The sequence below is a fragment of the Gallus gallus genome, chromosome Z, assembly GCF_016699485.2.
Source record: "Gallus gallus isolate bGalGal1 chromosome Z, bGalGal1.mat.broiler.GRCg7b, whole genome shotgun sequence".
Taxonomy (NCBI): domain Eukaryota; kingdom Metazoa; phylum Chordata; class Aves; order Galliformes; family Phasianidae; genus Gallus; species Gallus gallus.
In genome coordinates, this window is record NC_052572.1 from 52,639,811 (window position 1) to 52,663,535 (window position 23,725).

General features: G+C 39.4%; 1 protein-coding gene across 5 annotated transcripts in view; it reads left to right on the plus strand.

Moving 5' to 3' along the window:
- The window catches only part of RNF38 (ring finger protein 38), a 99,893-nt gene that overhangs the window by 68,141 nt on the left and 8,027 nt on the right, over positions 1–23,725 (plus strand). For all 5 annotated transcript variants that reach the window (XM_046905716.1, XM_040655822.2, XM_046905715.1 and 2 more), the window contains 7 exons: positions 7,322–7,515; positions 7,925–8,138; positions 9,886–10,053; positions 13,940–14,110; positions 16,371–16,532; positions 19,519–19,625; positions 21,177–21,261. In XM_046905716.1, coding sequence (XP_046761672.1) covers positions 7,322–7,515; positions 7,925–8,138; positions 9,886–10,053; positions 13,940–14,110; positions 16,371–16,532; positions 19,519–19,625; positions 21,177–21,261 — 1,101 coding nt within the window. The remainder of the gene's footprint in view (positions 1–7,321; positions 7,516–7,924; positions 8,139–9,885; positions 10,054–13,939; positions 14,111–16,370; positions 16,533–19,518; positions 19,626–21,176; positions 21,262–23,725) is intronic.

Genomic DNA, 23,725 nt, shown 5'->3' on the forward strand with positions numbered 1-23,725 from the left:
GTTGCTTTTCAAAACAATCATAAATGTTTGTACTTGGTAACAGTGTGGGCTAAACTGCTCATGAGCTGAATGGGAATTTGTATGGAGCAAGTTTTAGATTCCTAAAGGTTTTGTCATTTAATCATTCTAAGGAGCTCTTCCTCTTTCCCAGGAGAAGTCTGAAAGGTAGGAGTAAGAATATAGATGGAGTACAAAATTTATTTCTTCCCGTTTCAAGTTGGAGAATTGTATTGACTGTTGAGGCACTGACACTTGAAACATTTGGTAAGGTGGAGGCTTGACTTCTCCTGGAATTGATCCTCTTACTGAGCTCTTGTGAAAAATCATGAAAACTTCCTTTGCGTTTTGGTGCCCTCTACTGATTTCCATTTGTCAAATTGTCTAAAGCCATGTCTTTTTTTTTTTTGTTCAACAGCAGTAAACGGCTAACAGCAGCTATTTAAAAACACTGGGAGAGAAGAAGGGAATCTCTGTTGCACCTTAATTATGCTTTTTGCTGATTGCTGTCCAACCAGTTTGCCTGGATTGCTTTGAAACTATTCCTCACTGGATAGAAAAATAGTTACACAGAACTGCCTCACCAGGGTTCTTCTGTAGGTTTTCCACCTGTAAAAAAAAAAAAAAAAAAAAAAAAATGGTGATGCTTATCCTCCCTTCTCAGGGAAATAAGGCTTTTCAGAGTTTCTGTCCTAAGAGCTTTTTACCTCCTAGATCATTTGCAGTAGCATTGTCTTTTGCATTTATCACAACTTCATAACTGGAGGAAAAAAAAAAACACAACTGTGCTTCATGTAGGTACTATGACAAATACTGTGTTTTGTTTGCTGATTGTCTAAGGAGCCCTTTCATCTTGAGAGTTTTATTCCTGTTTTATTCCTATCCTTGAAATCTCCTGACATTTCTGGCATAGGTAAACTTGACAGTAGCACAAACTCAGCTGTGTCCTCCTTCCACAGCCTCCTGCTGTTAGCCTTGTGTCTGTCAGCCCAGCTCTGTTCATCTTTGTAGGACTGGACAGTTTTTTCTTTCATGTTGTGATAAGGGTAAGTCATTGTATGAGCGGGGGTGAGAGCATTCATAGTGCAACTTCTTATATTGCTGAGGAGATGCTCTGCCTGGCAGTTTTCATCAGTGCTTTAGGAAAAGATCTTTCCAGAAAAATAAAGATGGAGGTTTTCTTCCTTCCCAAGTTATTTCCTTTCAGTCCTGCTGTGAACTCTTCCATTTCTAGGATTTGAAATACAAAATACTTCTTGCCTAAACCCAGAGAAAGGAGGCAAAAAGGAGTTCTCTTCTGAGCTTATTTTTTCTTTTTCCTCTGCATTTTGCTGTAACCATAGAAATGGCTATTGTCCTGCTTAGTGTTTCTTGGTCGCTACTGGAATTTTCATCTCAAGTTCCAGTTACATATAGTCACTTTCTCAACTTTTGACAGTCCTGTCTGAAGAGCGGAGCTGAGTTATGTACCATTTTAATAAATCTGAGAAGTGCCAAGGTTAAGTGGTAAACCATATATGTGCTCACAAGGATACTTCTGTAGAGTAACTTTTGGCCCTCTACTCTGAAGTATTATTTGATGTGCTTTTTCCTGCTTTCACAGGAGAGCACTACTGAAAGCCTAGTGCATAGCATTCAGTGAAGATCACTTACCACTTTACTTTGTGCTGCCACAGAGTCACAGAATGACTGAGGTTGGAAGGTCCCCCTGGAGGCTGTCTGAGCCAACCCCTTCAGAGCTGCTCAGAGCAGGTTGCTCAGGATCACATCCAGGTGGCTTGAAAATCTCCAAGGAGGGGACTCCGCAGCCTCTCTGGGTAACATGTACCAGTGTTCTGTCACCTGCATAGCAAAGAAGGTCTTCCAGGTGTTCAGAGAGAACTTTTAGTGTGCCAGTTGGTGCCCTGTCTTCTTTGCATTCTACCTTCATGTGTTTATGTATGTTGATAAGAGCCCCCCGAGCCTTCTCTTCAGGCTGAACAGTCCTAGCTCTCTCAGCCTCTCCTTGCAGGAGGAATGCTCCAGTCTCTTCATGATCTTAGTGACATTTCACTGGACTCTCTCCCTCAGTTGTGTACTGAGGAGTTCAGAACTGGACACAGGGTAATACGTACCCTCTCTTAAGCTCTCTTAAGAGCTGCCTAACTGAGCTTCCTTTCAGCCACCTGACTTGTTTGAGCCAGCACTCAGGTTTAGGAAGGTCTGTACTTCTTTTCCAAGTCTTCATTACACCAAATTCATGTAATGGCAGCGTTCCTTCATCAGGAAATTGCCTTGTATGTATTCTGCTAGCCATGCATTCAAGTTGTCTGCAGTTCACAAATCTGTAACTGAATGTGGACAAGAAAAAAAATTGAGACTTAAAATAATTACTGGTAGGGAAACTTGTCACTGGAGCCTAAGCAGGACTTAAAAGGCTTCTTGTGATGCACTGTATGAAACAGTTGTCTTGAATGTTTGGGATCTAGGGTTTTAATTTGGTGTCTGGAGGATGCAAAGTGTGGACATCACTATTCAGATGTTTATTTTCTCACTGCATGCCCACTTTACATCCGCTTCACTGCCGCATTCTGCCAGATTGTGTTCCCAATCAGCAGACATAAGGTTTTTTTTTTTTTTTAGTTCCTTCCTGTGGTGTCACGGTGCCTGATCCAGGTATTTTATTATTTGTGAGAACAGGTAAGGTGTTGATGTGGAAGGTGGTGGGTTGAAGCAGAAGCTCCACATCCTGCTTAACACTGCAGAGGCTGAGCAAAAAGTGTTTTATCATCTAGCTGTTCTAGCATGCAGTTGTCAGCACAACAACAACAACAACAGCAAAGGCAACGAAACAGAACTCTGCAAACCATCACAACCAGGCCAGCAAAAATCATTGGGTAAGCTCGGTTGCTGGTAAAAGATTCTTACTGATGGTGTTTATTCTGCCAGCTAATAATTGTATAGACAGTTTTTGCCTCAAAAAGCTGTGCATCATCTCAGTGTTATTCTGCTGGCAAATCTATATGTAGACAGCTCTTTTGCGATGCAGCCCTGTGTCTAACTGGATAATTTTTTTTTACTTTGTCTTGGAAAAAGAGTCACTATTAGGCTTTGAAGTAATCTTACCTGTTTGTAATCCCTATTTTTTTTTTTTTTTTGCTACTCTTGGAACATTATTCTTAAATTTATTGCATATACTTGCTTCTTTGTAGTATTTCCTTTCTAGATTTATTTAGGTCTAGAGTTTTGAGGGTGTATTTAGAGGAAATCTCAGTCTTTATGTATAAAGCCCAAGAGCTTTTTGTTTGCTGTCTTAAAAGTTGATATGATCACTTTTTTCTCCCGTTATTTTTTCACACACTTTTAATTTCAGATATTCTTGTTTAGGGCAAAAAGTGAGGAGGTGTTGGTTTGTCCCATTTTCGTGACTAGTCTTTATCTCATTCTTCATCAGCTGGAGTGTCTGACATCCTTACGATTTCTCTACATACAATTAATGGAAGTTTTGTTTGGTTTACATATGTGGAAGGAGAGAGTGTGCACTCCTGTGAGTGTGTCTGGTCAAGGAGTATTTCAGTGTCAAGAGGGAATACTAAGAAAAGTGGGAAACTATAAGAAGGAAGCCTCCAGGATGCAAAACCTGGCCAAGAAACAGGAAGGGAGATGGTAACCAAACTAAACCCGATTAGTCAGTAATAGAGAAAAGTGTGTGGGAATGCTTATTGCAGTGAGATTATGTGATCAAGTACTTTATCAGATGGAATGATAAGGAAGAGGCAACAAACAAAATTGTATACAGAGATTCAAATCTGCCAGCCAAACTTTAAAAGAAGTAAGAGAGGGTCTGAAACCAGTCCTGGTCAACCACACTGACTGTCAAGAAGCTGCAGGCAAACCAGGACTTTGCAGCTAATAGGGATGCAAACCAGAGACGCAGGCTGCTGGAGGGCAGAAAAGGATATGAAGGAGTCAGTCGTGTGTATCCACAGCTGGTAGGTATGCTTGGGCAAATGGGCACTGCAGACTGTCCTGTCTTCTCATTACACCCTTTCTTAATGAGCCCTCTGCGTGACCTCACCCTTATCTGGTGTGTGTGCGTGCATGTGTGTGTGAGTTGCATGGGCTGAATGCATGCCATTGGTGGTGAGACCATGGTGAGTGGACACGGGGCTCCAGCCTCTGGCCTCGCAGGCCTGTGGGACTGGTATCCAGAGCCCTGGGGTCTCTTCGCCAGCCGCTGGGGCTGTGACCTCTGGCCCTCGGGCACACCCAGTTCCACCATGGAGCCAGGGAGGTGAGTGACCAGATAGTTTGTTGTGCCTCACCTTCCCTGTGTGTGCATGGTGTCATTTTTTTTTGCCTGGGTAATTGTTTTAATTTGAATAACTTCTATTTTGCTGCCCAGATACCTGTTTTAAATATATAATAAAGGTGGAATTCTTGAGTTACAACTTTTTGAATGTATTGAATTCCAGTTACATAAAGGCATGATAATAAAGTTGTTAAGAAAAGAATCTGTAGGCAAATACCTTGCTAGACATTGTCCAAATTAAAACTGATAACCTGGAGATCACTTATTTGCAAACAGAGATTTTATATATATATTTTTTAAGGTTGAGTACTACTGCTTAGCCACTGCAATTGTGAAGGCATCTTAGAATTGTACACAGAAAATGATGAATGCTTATTCTTTGTATGAACATTAGTCTCATCTACTAGAGGCATCTGAAAGATTCAGAAGACAAGAAATTTGATTTGTATTTTGGTGTTTCAAATCAGAAGTTTGGTGTAGATTTTTAGACAGACTTGCAATTTGTAGATACAAATATAAGAAGTTGCTGTAAAACACTGTTCGGAAGTGCAAGCGGAAGAAACAACCAGTCCTGTTTTTCTGTTTAAGGACAAAGATGATCTCCTTTTATTTAAGCAAATGAAAAATGTAGTTCAAGATGCTTTGCATCTTTGGGGAAAGAATTGTACTTTATTGGCTGTAATCATCTCATATTAGTTCATTTCCTACAGTCCATATTGCTTGTCTTCTAATATACTTAGAAGTCCCACATGGCTATTTACGTAGTCTCCAGATTTGATATTTATGTAGTTGCATGGAATAGCCATCTTCTTTTTTCTTTGAGACTCCTGTTGCAGTGTTTTATTTTCTTTTAGTATCATCCTCTCTGAGATTTTCATCAGCTTTTACTTTCTGTTGGATCTTTTTATTCTGTGATAGGTCATGTTGTTAGCTTTGTGTAGAAAAAATATAAATAAAACAGGATACGTTCCAGTGCTTAAGGGATCAAGATACCTTTAAACCTTCCTTTATTTCCTAACATGGATTTGCAGATCTCTTTCCTCTATTTTACATCAGTGTACTTGTTGCATTTTCTAATTGAACCCCTGCCAGGTCATGTTCTGTGCCCTTAATATTGGTGTGCTTTAAAGCCCTTCAAAGTGTCAGCTACTAAAATCTTGCTCTAGCACTTGTTATTAGAGGCCCTTTTGCAGTTATAAAATGCCATTCATGTTAGCTATTCTTTTAAAATCTATATATTGACTTACTATTTTTTAACAAAGAACATAAATTCATTATAATAGATTTCCATTGATTTTTTTGTGATTCATAATAAAGTAATGTGCATAATCACTTTCCGATTTTATAATTATGAATTTGAAAGAATAAATCTGTGTATATTTTAAATTTTGGTTTACTTTAAAAAAATGTTTAAATGAATAAAATATCCATGCAAAATACAGAATTTTGGATTAAATTGAAGTTTGCCACAACTTGCTGAAAGGCTTGTCTTACTGACAATGGCTCTAAATTATAAGCATGTCAGTCGTAAAATTGAAAGTGTGCACTTTGTGTTCACTTTTTTTCCTCTCTTTTTTTTCTCTTCCTGCATCATCAGTGGTGGGGAAACTGATTTGTTCTAAAGTACTTGAAAGCATGAGGCTGAAATAAGTGAAATTTAATAAAAATGATCAAGTGAGGAAAAATACCTTTTTTCTCTTAAACTCTTGCATGTAACTTAGGAGTTATAAAACAATGTGTTTGCACTGTGAAGAGCAGGAGAACAAAGTATGTATCATTGCTAACCTGTCAGAAAGGAACTGGTAGCATTCAGAAATCAAATAGGACCCTGGAAAGCTGAGAGCCCAAAGTAGTCCATTATCTACAAATAATGTGAAATGAGAGCTATACCAATTTTTAGGTTGGCACACTTTCTCTGCAGTTACCAATTGCAGTAATCTGTAATTGAATAGAGTTGAAGTTGTTTCAGTTTATTGAAATAACGCTGAGAGGGACTGAAGTGTGTGAGTCAATAAGCTGGAGAGCAGCAGAGCAGTAGGGTTTGGCTTGCATGAGCAGTGTCAGAGAAGTCTGTGATGCTTGAGGTCAAAGATAGAATGCAGCATGGCAGTTCTTGTGTTGCTTTTAGTTTTCATGTGTTCAGACAGTGGGTTCTGGAGTGGAACAGTTTGGGTCGTTTATTAACAGCATGACAGATGATAATTCTGATGGAAGAGTAGGTTAGAGCTTGGGAAGGGACTTTTATTGCTTTTGCTACTGGATTCTGGGACATCTGTGGGATCTTTTGACAGGAATGGCATCTGTCTCTATTCAAATAGAGTTAATAGCATGGTTACACAGTAGAAAAGAGAGGTAGTTGTATTCAGAAGCAGCTGGGAGAACATTACTTGGAAGTGAATGGCTTTCGTATCATTAACATTGAAAACTAGGTGTTATGTAGTACTGGATGAATTTTATTGAAAGACATAGGTTGGTGATTTTTAGGGTTGTTTTTTTTTTTTTTAGATCATGTATCAGTACTTCCCAATGACAATTCATAGCAATAAGTAGAAAAACATACACCTGTGTGCTAAGCTAAGCTAGCAGAATTAAAATGGGTTTCAGGACAAGGCAAATATCTGGTTAACCATGATAGCACAGCCTTCACAAAAAAGGGAGGCAACACAGCACGAGCGTGAAGGCTGTGCTTATATGTTTTTATGCTTCTGTAACCCATCAATGTGGGGGCATGGTGTACCTTATATTCCTCATATTATGCTCTTTCCTGATAATTTGGGTTTGATAGACATTAGAATATTTGATACATTCATGTTTCTGAAGTATAATTTGGTTAATCTTCAGGAATTAGGGAGCTATCACAAATTTGTGTTAGAGGAGAAAGAAATAGATGACTACTTGCAGCTGATTAACTTGAAGGTGTTTCAGTGCAGTCTGCAGTAAATGCTTCCTTCTAATGCTAGCTGCAAAGTAATCTTGAAACATAGTTGTAATTCACTCATCTGGAGATGTTTCGTTTATTTTTCACTTGCGTAGAGCGAAGACGGTCCCAGCCCCAAGCGGCAACGCCTTTCCCATTCAGTCTTTGATTATACGACGGCATCACCAGCCTCGTCACCGCCAATGCGACCATGGGATATGACATCAAATAGGCAGCCTCCTTTGGCTAGGCCCAACCAACACCACTTCTCAGGGGAACGATGCAACACACCTGCACGAAACAGAAGGAGGTAAACAGGCTGTATAGGCAGATAAACACTTTTGATTCCTTGTTTCAGCTCAAGAGAAGAGTGTTTAGACTAGACGCTGTATTTAATAACATCACTATTTCTGACTAGATGACATGGTAAATATTTTGACATTTCCTTTGAGGTATAAATCGTTCCGAGCTGTAGTTGTACACTGCTGGCTCATGTTGAGATTTTTGTCCACCGATATCCACCAATACCTGAACATTCTCTGCAGACCTGCTCTCAGTCTGCTCATCATTCAGTCTGTGTTCGTGTTTTGGATTGCCCCAAGCTTGGGCCTGCTGGGCATTTAAAAAAATTTCTTGAAACTTCATTTTCATTGGTTTTAGTTATTGAGAAGGCCATGTGGCATTTACATAATCTCTAATCTTTTTTAATGTGTTTCCAGTCCTCCTGTTCGACGTCAGAGAACTAGGAGAGATCGTCTGTCTCGACATAATTCCATTAGCCTAGATGAAAACTATCACCATCTCTCCTATGGACAGCAGCAAGCAATAGAAGAGCCCCGAGCTTTTCGCCCACCGAATGTATCTCCTCGTATGTTACGCCCAGCTGTTCACCCACCACAGCAGAATGCAGTGATGGTTGACATTCATGACCAGGTAAGAGATTTGGAGCTCAAACAGGAGGATGTTGAAGATGTCTTTTTTTTTCCTGCAAATGTTCAAGAGACCTCTCGTTTCCAGGTTAGTTGGCAGTGGAAGTCACATAACACTAAATTCTGTTTAACAGGGGGAGCAATTTTTGGTTTATGAAGCACTACAGTAGGCAGTGGGGGGAAAAAATGTCCGGTCTTAGTAAAGAAGATGGAAAGTTAACAACTCTCCTATGCATCTATTTCCATAGTGCTAAATGCCTCTGGTCCAGGCCTTTCAAATACAGTTATTTTGCTTCTGAAATTAATTTAACTTCTTTAAGATGTGATATAGTAGATTTCTATTTCACATGAAGTATCTCTTCTTAGCACTGGTATCTATAAATTATTGGAATGTATTGTTCAGAAGTGGTATTCATAATAACTGTAATTGGTTGCTTACAAAACAGAAGAAATCATGATAGTATCGTTGCATAACTAAATAAGCCATCCAAACCTAATCAGCTCCTCCTTAAAACATATTTAAAAAAAAAAAAAAAGAGAAATCTGCAGTTGGTTCAGAAAGCAAATAATTTCTGAGCAGGAGACGAGAATAGGTGCAGAGTTTATAACTGGAGACCTGTAAGAGAAGTTGTTGTCGTCTTTTGTTGTGTGAATCAGCTGGCTGCAGTAGATGTGCTTCAGGTGCTATATAATCATGAACTGCTTGAGTGGATATGCACTTCTCAAACTGCACATACATAGAATGCAACTTCTAACAACCCTGCTTAAAAACATACTTGTATTCCATGCAGCAGCATACAACTGATGAATTGTATTACATATGCAGAGCCACAGAGGCCAAGTGCAGGGGTGGAAGCTAACTGCCATGCTAGCCATCTCACAGCCTTACATTCTGGTGAACAACTTTACTGCTGCAGTATCTTAAAAATCAAAACATGCTCTTGCTTTGCGTTGCAAGATTACATCATGACAAGCCTAGATAAGTCCATTTGACTGCCCATACCTTCCAAGCAACATCTATGATCAGACTCACTGAGGTCCTCCATGGTGATATTTTATACCTCAGAGACAGAACCATTTTAAGAGGTTATTTTTTATTCTTATTTTGAGCATTTCTGAATCAAAGCCAGCATTACACTGTTTGCCTAACTTTTCTACTAGAGCTAGAATCAGGTCAAATTCAGCTTCTCTCCTGAGAGGGGTTTCTGTCTACCATGATGCACAGGTTTAGTCTTTAAGTTCCATTCAGTGATCTGTGTTCCTGTTTTGACCTCTGTTTCTGACTACACGATACCAGTTCAGTAAATCAGCAGTCTTTAATTTAGTTATTCTCACCTCTTAATGAGTTGTTTGTATGGTTTCCACTTTAGCAGAACAACAATGAAGAATGAGCTTCCCTGAAATAATTACTGTTTGTAAATCCACGCTTCCTGACAGTAAAGCTTTTCAATTTTACCCGAGAATCAGAGATTCCTTATTCAGTATTAAAAAAAAAAAAAACAACTTCAAAGTTTTTAAGCTGAGAGATCCCTCTTTGCCCTGCCCAAAAAATACTCATCAATAAGTTGTACGTTGAGAAGAATATTTGAAAGAACAGGAATTACAGGCATGTGCCTCTTTTTTAAACATTCATTATGAATATGTTTTTTCCAATATATAAGTAAAAGCTTGTTAATTTACTCAACATGCTGTACAGTGCTGTTAAGAGTTTACAGTATTTCTTACTACTGCTTATTTTCTCTTTGCTACAGATCCATCAGGGTACAGTTCCTGTCTCATACACAGTGACAACAATGGCTCCACATGGGATACCACTTTGCACAGGCCAGCACATCCCAGCCTGCAGCACACAGCAGGTCCCGGCGTGCTCAGTGGTTTTCAGTGGGCAGCACCTTCCAGTTTGCAGTGTGCCTCCTCCAGTAAGTGGGCTTCTATAGTTAAACCAGCTTCAATTTTAGACAGAGGAATGGCAGGTACCATGAAGCTTCACCGTTTATGTGCTTTAATTACACTGAAAAATACCCTTCTTTTTTCTTCCCCTGAGATGAATTGCAGTGGCATATTAATATGGACCTTAGAACTGGTGGCATATGTATGTTGCTTATCTAATATCTTTATAGTGTGTGGCTGTTTATAGTATGAAGTCCTGATAACTTTTAATTTGAACTACAATCTGGTTTATGATTTAATGTCACCACACGAGCTTTTTGCTTACTTTCATATATTTAGAAGAACGATTCTATGGTTTTTACTACTCAGCGTACCAAGAAAAAAATTAGATAGCTTGTTTGTGGATTGGTTATACACAAAAAAGCTCTGAGAGTCTGAAACTACTTTTCTTCTGAAAAGTGGTAAGATCAGTAAAAGCTGAGAGGCTGAGCTCTCAGCCTTTCTGGGAGTGAAATAAAGTGCCGTGATGGACTCACTTCTTTTACCTTTAAAATTGAAAGAATGTGATCTGTTTTCTTAGAAATGTTGATGTGTGAACTCAGAGAGGCATGATTCCTGAGATTCCAGTTCGTAGCATTTCCATGCTATGCTATTCTGTAGAAAGTTCCCCACTCATTATGAACAGGTATTAGCACTGAAGAAGTAAAGGAGATACCCCTGAGAAGTTTCAACTGTACAAAGGAAAGTTGTGGAACCTGCTGAAAGAATTGCAGGTTTTTATTGTTTTACCATTTTCTAGTATAAATCTGTAATATCATACATACCAACTACATGTACTTGGTACATACATTTGTAACGTTGATGTATACATTGGACTCTGCCAGCTGTGCATTTGCCAGCAGTATGTCACCTATATTTTCCTCTACTGCATGGTCTGTGACCAGAGCTCATAAACAAGCCTGTGGCACCTAAACAAAACCTTTGTTGTGATCACCTGTTTCTTTGTTCAAGCTGCCTGTTGAAGATTAAGGGTAATAAGCATTCAGGTTGTCCAGAAGCTATTTATCCTCCTGAGAGACAGCAAGGCCTCAGACATACTGCTTGCCAGTCTGAAATATGTGTGCAGTATTTCACTTTACCTTACAAACTGATGAAAATCCGTTACATGAGTCTTCATTCCTGAGACAGAGAGGACGTTTTTCTTCTATTTATAGTGTATTTAGTGTAGAGAAAAGCTATCTCAGAGTGAGTACTCAACAGTTGAAGCAATAGCTGGATATCAAAATCAGCAAAGCAAGAAAGCAACATGGCCTAAGGAAACAAATCTAAGGCTGTAATGGGATTTACGAGAATCCAAACAATAAATATTAGAAATCTTACACTCTGCTTTGAACAGTTATATTATCTGTTGCATTTGCACAATATTTTATAATTCAGCAGTACGGCTGTAATTTAAATGTATACATAAATAAAAAGTTGGATTATTAATATCTAAATAGGTTGCTTGGAACACACATACATCATTTAATCAGATGTGCTGAAAGAATGGATGCAGTACAGCTGCATATGAAGAACTAATCAAGATAGAAATAATGTAACATCAGCAGAGTTTATGCTTTCTTCTATTAAATCATAGATTTGGGAAATAATGTAAGTTAGGAGGGGCCTCTGGAGGTCGTCTGGTGGTCAACTGTTTCCAAGGATGGAGATTTCACAGCTGTTCAGTGCCACTGCCCCCATGTTTGACAGTCCTTACTGTGAAAAGCTTCTCTGTATCTGATGGAAATTTCTTTTGTTGCAACTTAGTTCTCTTGCTTCTTACTGTGCCCTTTGAGCAAGAGTCAGGTTCTTCCTACTCATTCATGAGATAGTGGAAGGCAGTGGTAGAGTCATTACTTAGTTTTCTTAAGGTAGAACAAGTCCAGTTCTGCAGCTTCTTTTATGCAGTGACCCAAGTTCCTTACCACTAGTAGACTCATTTCAGTATGTCATTGTCTGCTTTTGGTATTGGGAAAGTCAAAATCAGGCACAGGTCTTAAAATGAAGTTAGCGTCAAACAGGGACAGAATCCCCTACCTTGACCCACTATCTGTGCTTTAAGTAATGCAGCCCAGTATGCAGTAGGTTGGCTTGACTACAAGGATATGCTACTGTCTTTGTTGTACTCCTTTTTGACTTGCCTACTAGGATCAGATTTTTTTTTCCCTGTACATCCACTCCAAAGCCAGTCTCAAAACCTCTTATTCCATCAGATTGTTTTGTTCCAGTGCCAGACTTTATATTTTGCCTTGACACTGTTCTTGTCATACAACTTCTCTATCCTATAGAAGTACATCTGAAAGGCAGCCCTGCCCTCTAGCACGTTCCTTTACTCCCCAACTTCACTTGTGAACTTCCTAGTATCATTTTGTTACTTTAATAAAATTTGTCTCATTTATCGTATATGTAACTATTAAAAAATCTAATGTCATTTATGAAATAGTCATTTATTCAAAACCTGTAGGATCATTTGTTCAAGCAGCAGTTTTCCAGAAACCTGAATGAATAAACAATGGGTTTCATTTATTTCCTCTTAAAAGATTATGCAACCTCATTGGCTCTGACTTAGCACAGGTTGTTCGTAGCATATTAACTGCAAGTAGCTGCAGTATCTTCACTATAGGAAATCTTGAAGTCAAACATGTTTTAAGCTGTTTCCCAAGCTTACTTCCTATTTTGTAGAGGGGTGGTGTTGTACCTGTAAGTCTAGCTTCAGCTACCTCAGAGAACAGTTTTGAGTTTAGTAAAATACAGTAGCAATTGTATTTTAATAGTGGAAACACTTTTTATAGTAGCAAGTTAATAACTGTGAGTGAAGGGTGGTCACCATCTAAAAAATACTATGTCAAATTAATCTGTTACTGTTTCAAGGCATAAAGATTTATATTTGGTGGTGATTACAGTAAATGAGGAAATGATTCCACCTTCACTAATATAACCTAATCTTAAACTAGATCTCATTCCCATTTTGCTATTGTAGTCGGCATGCACAGTATGTGTTGACTAACAGAAGACCAAAATTGTGAGAGATCAGAATTGATCTACATTACTTTGTAAAGTTTGATAGGTTTGCAGGTAGGGTGGTGGAATTTTAGATGTAAAACTGTCTTAATAAACATCTTTTTTCATTTAAAACAAAGGTACTATTATTTTCAGCTGACAAGTGTGTTCTGAATTGCTCTTTTAATGAGCAAAAATTTAGCACAGATGTCTGGCATTCTGATGACAGATCAAAGAACAGGAAAGAGAATGAAGGTTTTCATGCTCCTCCATATCTAGAAATGGAAGTAAAACTGAGCTCTTCCAGGAAGCTCACCTGCAGTGCATTCATCACTTCTGTGTTGTATAAGTAGTTGCAAAGATGAGAGAGAAAAAGCTGTTTCTGCAGTAAGTATATCTCAGTCTCCTTCAAAGCATAAGACTACCCTCAAAGTGGAGAACTGAATTAAGAAAGATGTTTTAAGTCACAGTCCGATGGCTGGCAGTCCTTCAGCTACATTTACATCTTTAAACGTTTGGAACACTTGTTTTGGTATGTCATTTTGAAGGGACAACGTGTGAGGAAGTTAGTACGGTACACATACCTACTCTTTACTTAGGAGTCCATCTGTCTGTGAGTATTGGAAATCCCAGCTCCCATTGACTTCAAGAAGTGAAAGCTGCTTTATAGCTAGGAAATACCCCACTATGGTTTGAGTCTGTGGTACGCTAGTCATTGTGTATTTCAATTAATATTTATGTGTATTTAGGGGGTTTTTCCAAGGACTCAAGAGAAATGCTTCCTTTTAATGATATCTTTCCATGATAAATGTGGACTATTCTGTAGGAACTCTGTGCTAGAGACTAAAAAAATGTGTTGTTTTCATTTTATTTCAGATGCTGCAAGCATGCTCAGTTCAGCACCTACCAGTACCATATGCAGCATTTCCACCCCTTATTTCTAGCGACCCATTCCTTTTGCACCCTCCTCATCTGTCTCCACACCACCCTCCTCACTTGCCTCCTCCAGGACAGTTTGTTCCTTTCCAAGCACAGCAGTCACGTTCGGTAAGTAATACTTCTTACCCTCTCTCCTTAGAATTGGTATGGCTGGAGGTGCCAGTGGTACTGATAGCTAATTCAGGAAACTCATTTTCTTTAAAGTAAGAGGATTTAGCAATGCTGCTTCCTTAGCAAGTCACCCTTAACTACTTAGCGTGAAGTTGAAAAAATAATTTTAAAATTCACTACTACTTTTTGAATTCCATCAGCTATTGTCAATGCTGTTTCTCCCTAAGCCTTTACTTTTTGTCAAAAGGATGCATATCCTTACCACTTTCTTCAGATTCTTCTTTTTCAGGAAGCCATAGGGAAGTTACTCTCATCATATGCTTCCCCTATATTACTTCTCGGTTAATTTTTAAATGGACAGTTCTTCCACTAAAACATGATGACCTTAGAGCTTCCGGACATACCGGAAGTGTCTCCCTTTCTTCTCTTTTTTTATTTGTAGAAGTTATTGGTGCTTTTTGCTCAAGCAGATTTGGTTTAGTGATAGGGACTATGCAAACACAGGGAAATGTGAGTCTGAATTTGAGGAGCGAAATTAGAGTTTCATTTCTGGCATACAGCTCTTACCGTAGGGTTATCTCTAGCCCATATGGGTTATCTCCCATTCGTTTGCCCCTGTGACCAGAAGATGCTGATATGTTACTAATGCAAAGGTGGAAAACAGTTTTGTTGTGTTACTTATGAAGATTTCTAAAGACCTGCACTGCCATATCTCAGGTATGGCTAACTGGTGCAATGGCTTTGTTAAGGTAATAGGAGAACATCTGGAAAAATACAGTGGTAATCTTTGTAAAACATTCTTTCAGAAAATGCATGAACTTTGATTTTTAGCTTCAGTTGCTCACTTAGGTTATTGACAGGATTTGACTGCCCACTTTCAGCTCTGGCAGATAGCCAGTATTTTAGTGCTTTGAGAATACATTGACTTAAAAGTTTGTTCTGCATGGAAGGGAAACAGAATTTTGCTTTGCTGCCAGGAGATGGATTTCTTAGCTGAGTTTCCTTAAATGAGGAATTTACATTGGAAACAGAAAGATTTGTTAATGAAACAGTGACAGCTCTTGAATGTTTCTTGGGAACTGTTGAGCCTGACATATCAGGGAATTTTAGGAGTTGGATGGGAACTCTGGAGATCAGTTAGTCTAACTCCATGTTAAAGCAGGTTCTGTAGAGTAGGTTGCACAGGAAAGCATCCAGGCAAGTATTAAATTTCATCTCTCCAAAGGAGACTTCACAGCCTCTGTGGGTGGCATGTCACCCTCAAATCGTAGAATCATTAAGTCTGGGAAAGATCATTAAGATCATCTAGTCCAACCACCAACCAACCACCACCATGCCCCCTAAACCGCATCCCTCAGTGCCACATCCATATTGTTCTTGAACACCTGCAAAGATGGTGATTCCACCATCTCCCTGAACAGCCTGTTTCAATACCTCACCACTTTTCCTGTGAAGAAATTTTTCCTAATATCCAATCTGAACTTACCCTGATGCAACTTAAGGCTGTTACCTTTCATCCTATCGTAAGTCGCCTGAGACAGCAGGCCAACCCCTACCTTTCTATAGCCTCCTTTCAGGAAATTGGTGAGAGTGATAAGGTTTCCCCTGCCTGCTCATGGACAGCTTGTTGTCCACCAGGACACTCAGGTCCTTCTCTCTACAGTTGTAGATGTACTACAGTTGACTAGATTACGGTATTGAGCTGGAATCTCATGGTTTATCTGTTCTTGATAGGACTGCTTGTACTATCCTCCTAGGAAAGCACTTGCTTGATTACTGTATCGTTCACAGTTTAATACCACTGGAGTCACTGTGTTCACTCTCCTCTTTTCAGACTGTCTAAATCAATTTCAGTTCTTGTCTTCGGTTTGTTTTTTTTTTCCTCTTGCATAGTTGTAAAATGGGAGCAGCCTGGCAAGAAGGAGAGCAAATATTTGTCCTGCAAAATGCAATAGACAGGAAATTACAGCTATTCCAATATTTGCTAGATGGCATAAATTCCTGGTCATTTAGCGTTACTAGCTGGAAAAATTGAATTAATAGTTGTGTTCGCTTTTTGGTAATGTTAATGATGCAGGAGTTATTCATACTGTTATTCTGTGAATGTGAGTATTGTTTTACTCATTTCTTTTTTTTTTATCCTGTAAAATTGACTACAGCAGCTCAGAGTATACATCTGAGATTGCAGTTCTTTAGTGGGAAAATAGTATATCTCTATTATTGCAGAAAACATATATATATGTTTGGATTTTTTTAGCCATTTCAAAGGATAGAAAATGAAGTAGAACTGCTTGGAGAACATCTTCCTGTTGGAGGTTTTACGTATCCTCCCTCAGCTCATCCACCAACGTTGCCTCCCTCAGCTCCTCTCCAGTTTTTAACTCATGATCCTTTACACCAGGAAGTGTCATTTGGCGTTGTAAGTATTGTTTTACCTGCTACATTCTCAGTCATACTGTTAGCTGTCTTGCACTCAGATATGTAGTATATTTTGTCAAAAACTTGCAGCTCTTGCAGTTGTAGTCTGTTAATGACCACAGCTGCATACTGCAGCCCATTTTACTTCAGTTAACTATAGCCTGTACTGTTGATCACAGTAAATGATTTCCGATAACATTATCTAGAGAGAAAATGATAGTAGTTACTTTGGAAACATTTCCATGTTGCCAAGACTACTACTATAGAAACTAGTCAGTGTTTTAAAAAAGCTGTTGTTACATATGCCGTTGCTAATTTGTCTTCCATACTTTGAGTTTCTACAAGAATTTTTAAAAATAGTAGGGTTTTTTTCCTGGAATGTTTGGAATACACAGCCAGTCAGTTGTATAGATCAATTCCATACTACAGGCTATATTATATTACAAAAGTAGTCAGAGTGTTTTTAAGCCAACTTTCTGTAGGACTGTAGGCAGTTCAACTGCAAGAGCACAAAATAATAAACGTGGTGCAAGATAAAAATCTGTGCTGAAATTTGTGCTTCTAGTGCCTCTGCTACTTCTGGGGTCTTTGTGGTGCACTTTGGTCTGTTGGGTTTGATTTTTGTGTTGAAAAAACCTTTCCCATGTGTGTAATGCTTGAAGAAATAACTAACTCAGTATTTTTTTTTTAATATTTGCCCTGTGCATCAAGTCGTCAGAAAGTTCTAGAGGCACAGTGGTGCTTCAGCCTTTAAGTGAAAGTGAAATTTTAGGACCTGCAACAACAGAATATAAACTAATAAAGAAAAGCTAGCTCTCCTTGAAATCACGCACTATAGTTAACATGAATGGTCTTCCCATGAAATTTTCAGTCACTATGATATGCTCCCAAATACACTTAGAAAATTTTTGTAAGTTGCTTGGATTTTATTCACATACATCTTTCGAAGATTTTGTAATTTCTAAGTTCAGTCCTTAAAAGTAGGTAGCAAATAAAATAGCACGTTTATGTATGTTACGTGTTATTTTTCCTCTATGGTGCTTTAATTCTGGGTTGTATACTGCTGAGGGGTGGAATAGGGGTGTAATCTTGATCTTTTATAAAGGAATCCTAACTATTTTTTTAAATTTTTCCAGTGATTCAAAATGATTTTAAGAAAAGCTTGGTATTCTTTAAATTATCACTAATGTTCTATTTAAAATTATAATGGAATGGCTACATCTCTGATTTTCTTTCAGTCAGTTAACTGAAATCTGAGCACAGCACTTTCTAGTGATATTTCTGGATCACAGAATTCACAAAGCTGTAAAGCTAGTGTTTACTTTGTCTAGTGTGAGGTCTTTTATTTCAAGAAGACGACACAATTTTTCCTCATTGTGTTCATGTTAATATGTAAATCTAATGTAAATCTGTGGCTATCTATTAGGTATATTTTTCTTGTAAAGTTAAGGGTCTTTAGATCAGTTATTGGTGGTGTTGGGCTTTTCTGTGTGCGTACGTGGAAGAATAAATACTTGTTAATAAAGATTTTGAGTGTTCTTTGTTCCAAAGAAATAAATGCCTCAAGGCTTTCAAATATTAATGCAATAATGGTTCATCAATTTCAACTTTAAAAATTAATAAGACACTTTTAGTACCTCGACTATTTCTGGAGGAAAAAAGTTATTATTAAATGGAAAATCTCTACTATTTATGTCCCTGTTCTTTTAGGTAAAACAAGGAGTTACAAAAAGAACAATACTGAAAACTTAAGTGTTTAAGTGAAGGGCTTGGCATGCAAATGAAAAATATTAAAGCCCCATTTTATCCTTGGAAATTAGAGCTGTAGGTTTGAGAGCCTCTTTAAGCATTGTCTATATTTAAAAATTGTACAAACTTGCTCTACAGATAGCATAGCTTTATTTTAAGTGTAATTGTATGCTGCTGCTTCTTTACATCCTGATCAGAGATTCTGCTGTAGTGCATAGTGGTAGTGCCCCCTACCAGGTAGTAATCTTATGCCAGTGAAAGAATTTGTGAAGATAACAGCGACAGGCCTTTAAAGGGGTTTGTTATTGTTGTTTTTTGTTTGTATTTTTAAAGATTTTTCTTTGTCTTGTGCACAAGCCTACATACTAGCACCAAACCTAAAACCTGGACTGTTGTATTTACGAAAGAGTCAGTAGTTTGGGTCTTACCTGCTCCCCAGAGCCCCATGTACATGTGAAGAATGCAGAAAATGTCTTGCAAGGATTTCTGCTGCGTGTTACTACTTTTTCCACGAGGAATGGTACGATTCCATTACTGATAGGAATGTTTGTTTCAGATTGTTAGGAGAGGCTGAGGCTATTTGGACATAACGTACAAAATGGCTGGATTTTAGAATGACACCGCATTGAAGGCGGGCTTTGATATTCAGATTTCAGTTTGATTAGGAAACCAAATACTGAATCACAGGATAGCAAAGCGATTGAGGTTGGAAAAGGGCCCCTGGAGATCCTCTGGCCAAGTCCCCTGTCCTCAAGCAAGGACACCTAGAGCTATTTGTCTGGCGCCATGTTCAGGTGGCTTTTGAAGATCTCCAAGGAGGAGACTCTACAACCTCTCTGGGCAACCTCTTCCAGTGCTTTGTCACCTGCACAGTGAAGAAGTGCTTCTTGATGTGCTCCTGTGTTCCAGATTTTGCCCGTTGCCTCTTGTACTGGCACTGGGCACCACTGGAAAAGAGCCTGGCTCCATCCTCTTTGCACCCTCCCTTCAGGTATTTGTACCTACTGATGAAATCCTCTCCTTTTGAGTCCTTTCAGTCCTTTCTTCTCCAGTCTGAACAGTCACAGCTCTCTCAATCTCTCCTCATAGAAGAGGTACTGCAGCCCATCATCTCGGTGGCCCTGTGCCATACTCTCTCAGTACCTCCCTTTCTCTGTTTTGTACCTGGAAGCCCAGAGCTGGGTGCAAGTACCAGTTCCAAAGGTTTCAGAGGAAGCTTATTTTCTTCTCTCTTGCAGCCTTACCCACCGTTTATGCCTCGAAGACTCACAGGGCGCAGCAGATACAGATCGCAGCAGCCAATACCTCCACACCCTTACCATCCTAGCCTACTACCTTATGTGCTGTAAGTTCAAAGTACATTTGCTTCCATGTAGGTTATTACAAAGTAATGTGAGTTAACCAGTCCTCTCAATGGAGACTTGCAGTTTTTGTGGTTGGACTCTTAATAGAAAGCAAGCATAGTTCTGCTGCACCAGAAAGGAGGAAAACTTCCATACTTGTGTAAAGTTTCCAACCTGCTGTGGATAACATACACACTTGTGCAAAGAAAAATACAAGTGCAATTTTGTCTAATGTAGTTTTGTGCCTGCAGTGTGTCTTTTTGCTGACAACTGTACATAAAAATGTTTGACATAGTTCAAAACTTACTTCTTGGATGCTTCTGTAGATTTAATAAACTAGTGTAAAGTCCTAAGAGTCTTTATTCAAAATAGTTTGGTTTTGTTCTTAACAGAATCCTCCCATCTTTCTATTTCAAAATTATGTTTCACTCTTTATTGGTTGAGCTGCTAATCTGTTACACCATTTGAGCTTCTTTTACCCCCCTCTGATTAGATATTTTTGGAGGAGAAATAGAAAATTTGGGACAAGTAACATTTAGGAGTTATTATCTGTATTGCATTCTGAGACTTCAGGTGTATTAAATTAGATTTACCTAGTCTTTAGAAATTCCTTTTTTTGGAAATAAGAATAACATTTCTGGGGGGAAAAAAAGAAGGATTATTTGGTGGCAAAGGTAATGTTGACAGAGAGATAGTCATGTTGCCACCAGGTCTATAGTTTCTTTCTGCATGATTTCAGATATGGCATGAAAATGACACCAGAAGTCTGATACAGTGAAGCTGCTAACTTTTCGTCTTATATTCTGGTTGTGATGCCATAGTCTCTTGCCTGTCTGTTAACAACACACTGAGGCATTCAGCGCTAGCAGTTGAAGTCATCCTGATGATGTTTATGTTAGTGAATGCGTGACTTCTGTATGTGTTACATTTTGACCAGTAATACTGCTTCGGGGGTTAAAAATGCTTGTTTAACTTAAAAACTGAAGAGCTCACTTGCCTCTGTCAGAAGAGATTCTGCTTTGACCAGCACCATAGTATGCAAGAAAGTGAATTTTTGCTTGCCTTCAGTATGAAAGTTGATCCATTAGCAAATCCTGGTTAACTTCATTGTATGTTGTGGGCATACAGAATTTCTGTGGTGGAGAGTTAGGTGAGTGTAGGGTTCCCAGTCTTTGCTTATATTTTATCTACTTAAAGAAATAAAATATTTAAATGCTGAGCATGAATTCATCGTCAGTACTAGTTTTCCATAATGTGTGATAATCAAGAGATTCGTTTTCATAACCGTACTAAGTCTTATTTGAAGTATCACTTAAGATGTGCATGCTGTTTAAAAAGCCACACTGCCAGGATCAGGAAGTGGCAGAACTAGCTTCTCTCTTGATTCTTTCTTTTCAAGCATCAGTTCTTGATTTCAAACATAGGATTTCGATCAGTTCTGAGAATATGTAATTTTGAAAGGGATCAGTAAGATAGCTTTGGCAATGCCAAAGGTTTCTGTTGTTTCCTTCAGCGAGATGCTGAGCCTTATACTTCATTTGCTCTCATGGTAGGTCAATGTTCCCAGTTCCACCTGCAGTTGGACGAGCTTTCAGCATTGAGCTGGACGTAGAAGATGGAGAGGTTGAAAACTATGAGGTTGGTATGAAAAAAACAACTTTGTTTAAAGAACGGATTTAGCTTAAGCAGTACATAAAATAGAATTATAAATTATGTTTTCAGTTCTTCTTGTTTCTGGCTTTCAAATAAGTGTGATAACTGCAAAGACAAAATCCTTTTCTTCTTTACCCTCAGGAGGATACATTATTTCACATCTGCAGATGCAGAAGCCTCCTTAATATCCTGGGTAGTTGTGAGACAGTCCAAGCTGTTGTGTCTTTGCTGGTTCTGCAATTGTTGGATTCCCTTGGGCTTCTCTTAAAATACTTTTTCTTTCAAAAACTCCTGTTTTGCATCTCTTCACCTGTGCTCCTCTGAAGAATTCTCTGTAGTAGCAGCACACTGTTGCTAGTTTAACTGCAAGCATTACTGTAGTAACTTCTGTGCTAGTTCAGAAGCATCTTGTTTCAGAGACTTTGGGTGCTTAGTTTGAAAATATTAGAAATGACTGTCATCAGTAATGGTTTGCGGCTTTCACCAACTCTTAATTTTTTTATGCGTTTGTTCTCCATCAAACTTGTAGTGGTATTTTTTTCACTAAAAAAAAGAGAGGGAATGTAAGTTATACACGACAGAGTGTGAGTTAATTACATGAGAGACTTCATTGCTATGTTTGACTCATGGAAAAAGGAGCATGAGATTTGGAAAAAAAGTACTTAAACCTCAATGGTATGAATTCATCTTTCATAGAATCATAGAATTGCTAAGGTTGGAAAAGACCCACAGGATCACCCAGTCCAACCATTCACGCATCACCAATGGTTCTCGCTAAACCACGTCCCTCAACACAACATCCAAACGTTCCTTGAACACCTCCAGGGTCGGTGACTCCGCCACCTCTCTGGGCAGCCCATTCCAGTGCCTGACCACCCTTTCAGAGAAGCAGTATTTCCTAATGGCCAGCCTGAACCTGCCCTGGTACAGCTTGAAGCCATTCCCTCTACTCCTGTCACTAGTCACACGAGAGAAGAGGCTGACCCCCAGCTCACTACAACGTCCCTTCAGGTAGTTATAGAGAGCAATAAGGTCTCCCCTGAGCCTCCTCTTCTCCAGACTGAACAATCCCAGCTTCTTCAGCCTCTCCTCTTAAGTCCTGTGCTCCAGTCCCCTCACCAGCTTTGTTGCCCTCCTCTGGACACGCTCCAGGGCCTCGATGTCCTTCTTACAGTGAGGGGCCCAAAACTGGACACAGTACTCGAGGGGCGGCCTCACCAGTGCTGAGCACAGGGGGATAATTACTTCCCTGTTCCTGCTGGCCACACTATTTCTGATACAAGCCAGGATGTCATTGGCCTTCTTGGCCACCTGGGCACACTGCTGGCTCATGTTCAGTCTAGCGTCAGTCAACACCCCCAGGTCCATTTCCTCTACAGAGTCTTCCAGCCACTCTGCCCCAAGCCTGTAGCATTGCCTGGGGTTATTGTGGCCAAAGTGCAGGACTCAGCATTTGGTCTTGTTGAATCTCATCCCATTGACTTCAGTCCAGCTATCCAGCCTATCCAAGTCCCTCTGTAGGGCCTCGCTACCCCTAGGCAGATTGACACTTCCAGCCAACTTGGTGTCATCTGCAAACTTACTGAGGGTGCACTTAATGCCCTCATCCAGGTCATCAATAAAGATATTGAAGAGGACAGGCCCCAGCACTGACCCCAGGGGAACACCACTCATGACCGTTCGCCAGCTGGATTTAACTCCATTCACCACCACTCTCTGGGCCCGGCCCTCCAGCCAGTTCCTTACCCAGCCAAGAGTGTACCTGTCCAAGCCGTAGACTGCTAGCTTCTGCAGGAGAATACCGTGGGAGACTGTCAAAGGCTTTACTGAAGTCTAGGTAGACCACATCAACAGCCTTTCCCTCATCCACCAGATGGGTCACTAGATCATAGAAGGAGATCGGGTTGGTCGAGCAGGACCTGCCCTTTGTGAACCCATGCTGGCTAGGCCTGATCCCCCGGTTGTCCTGCACATGCTGCATGATGTCCCTCAAGGTAATTTGCTCCATTTTTTGAGATTGATTATGAAATCTCCATCTCTCAATTCATCTTGCCCAAGGTGTGGAGTGGGAATCAGAATCTGTCCCCTGAACTCTTGTGTTTCTCTCACAGGACCAGACTCATAGGGTATTATTAGGAAGCAAATGTGTTGACTTCTTTTTTTCTGCTTACCTCCACTATTAACTCTATAGTGGGATGAAGAGGGTCTTACTGAAACAAAATACATACCAAGCTGCGTACACAAGCACAGAAGTGGTTTGAAGTCTGATTCTGGATTTTGAAATCCCAGAGAAATACCCTGCATAATTCAGACAGATGCTAGAATGAGGATGATGGACAAATCTTCCTGTTGAGTCTTGTTTTATAGGGGAGAGCTAAGGTTCTAAACCTTTCTTTATAGAAGGGTGATTTGTGCTGCCAGGTTATTAGTGCTATGTAACAGCACCTCC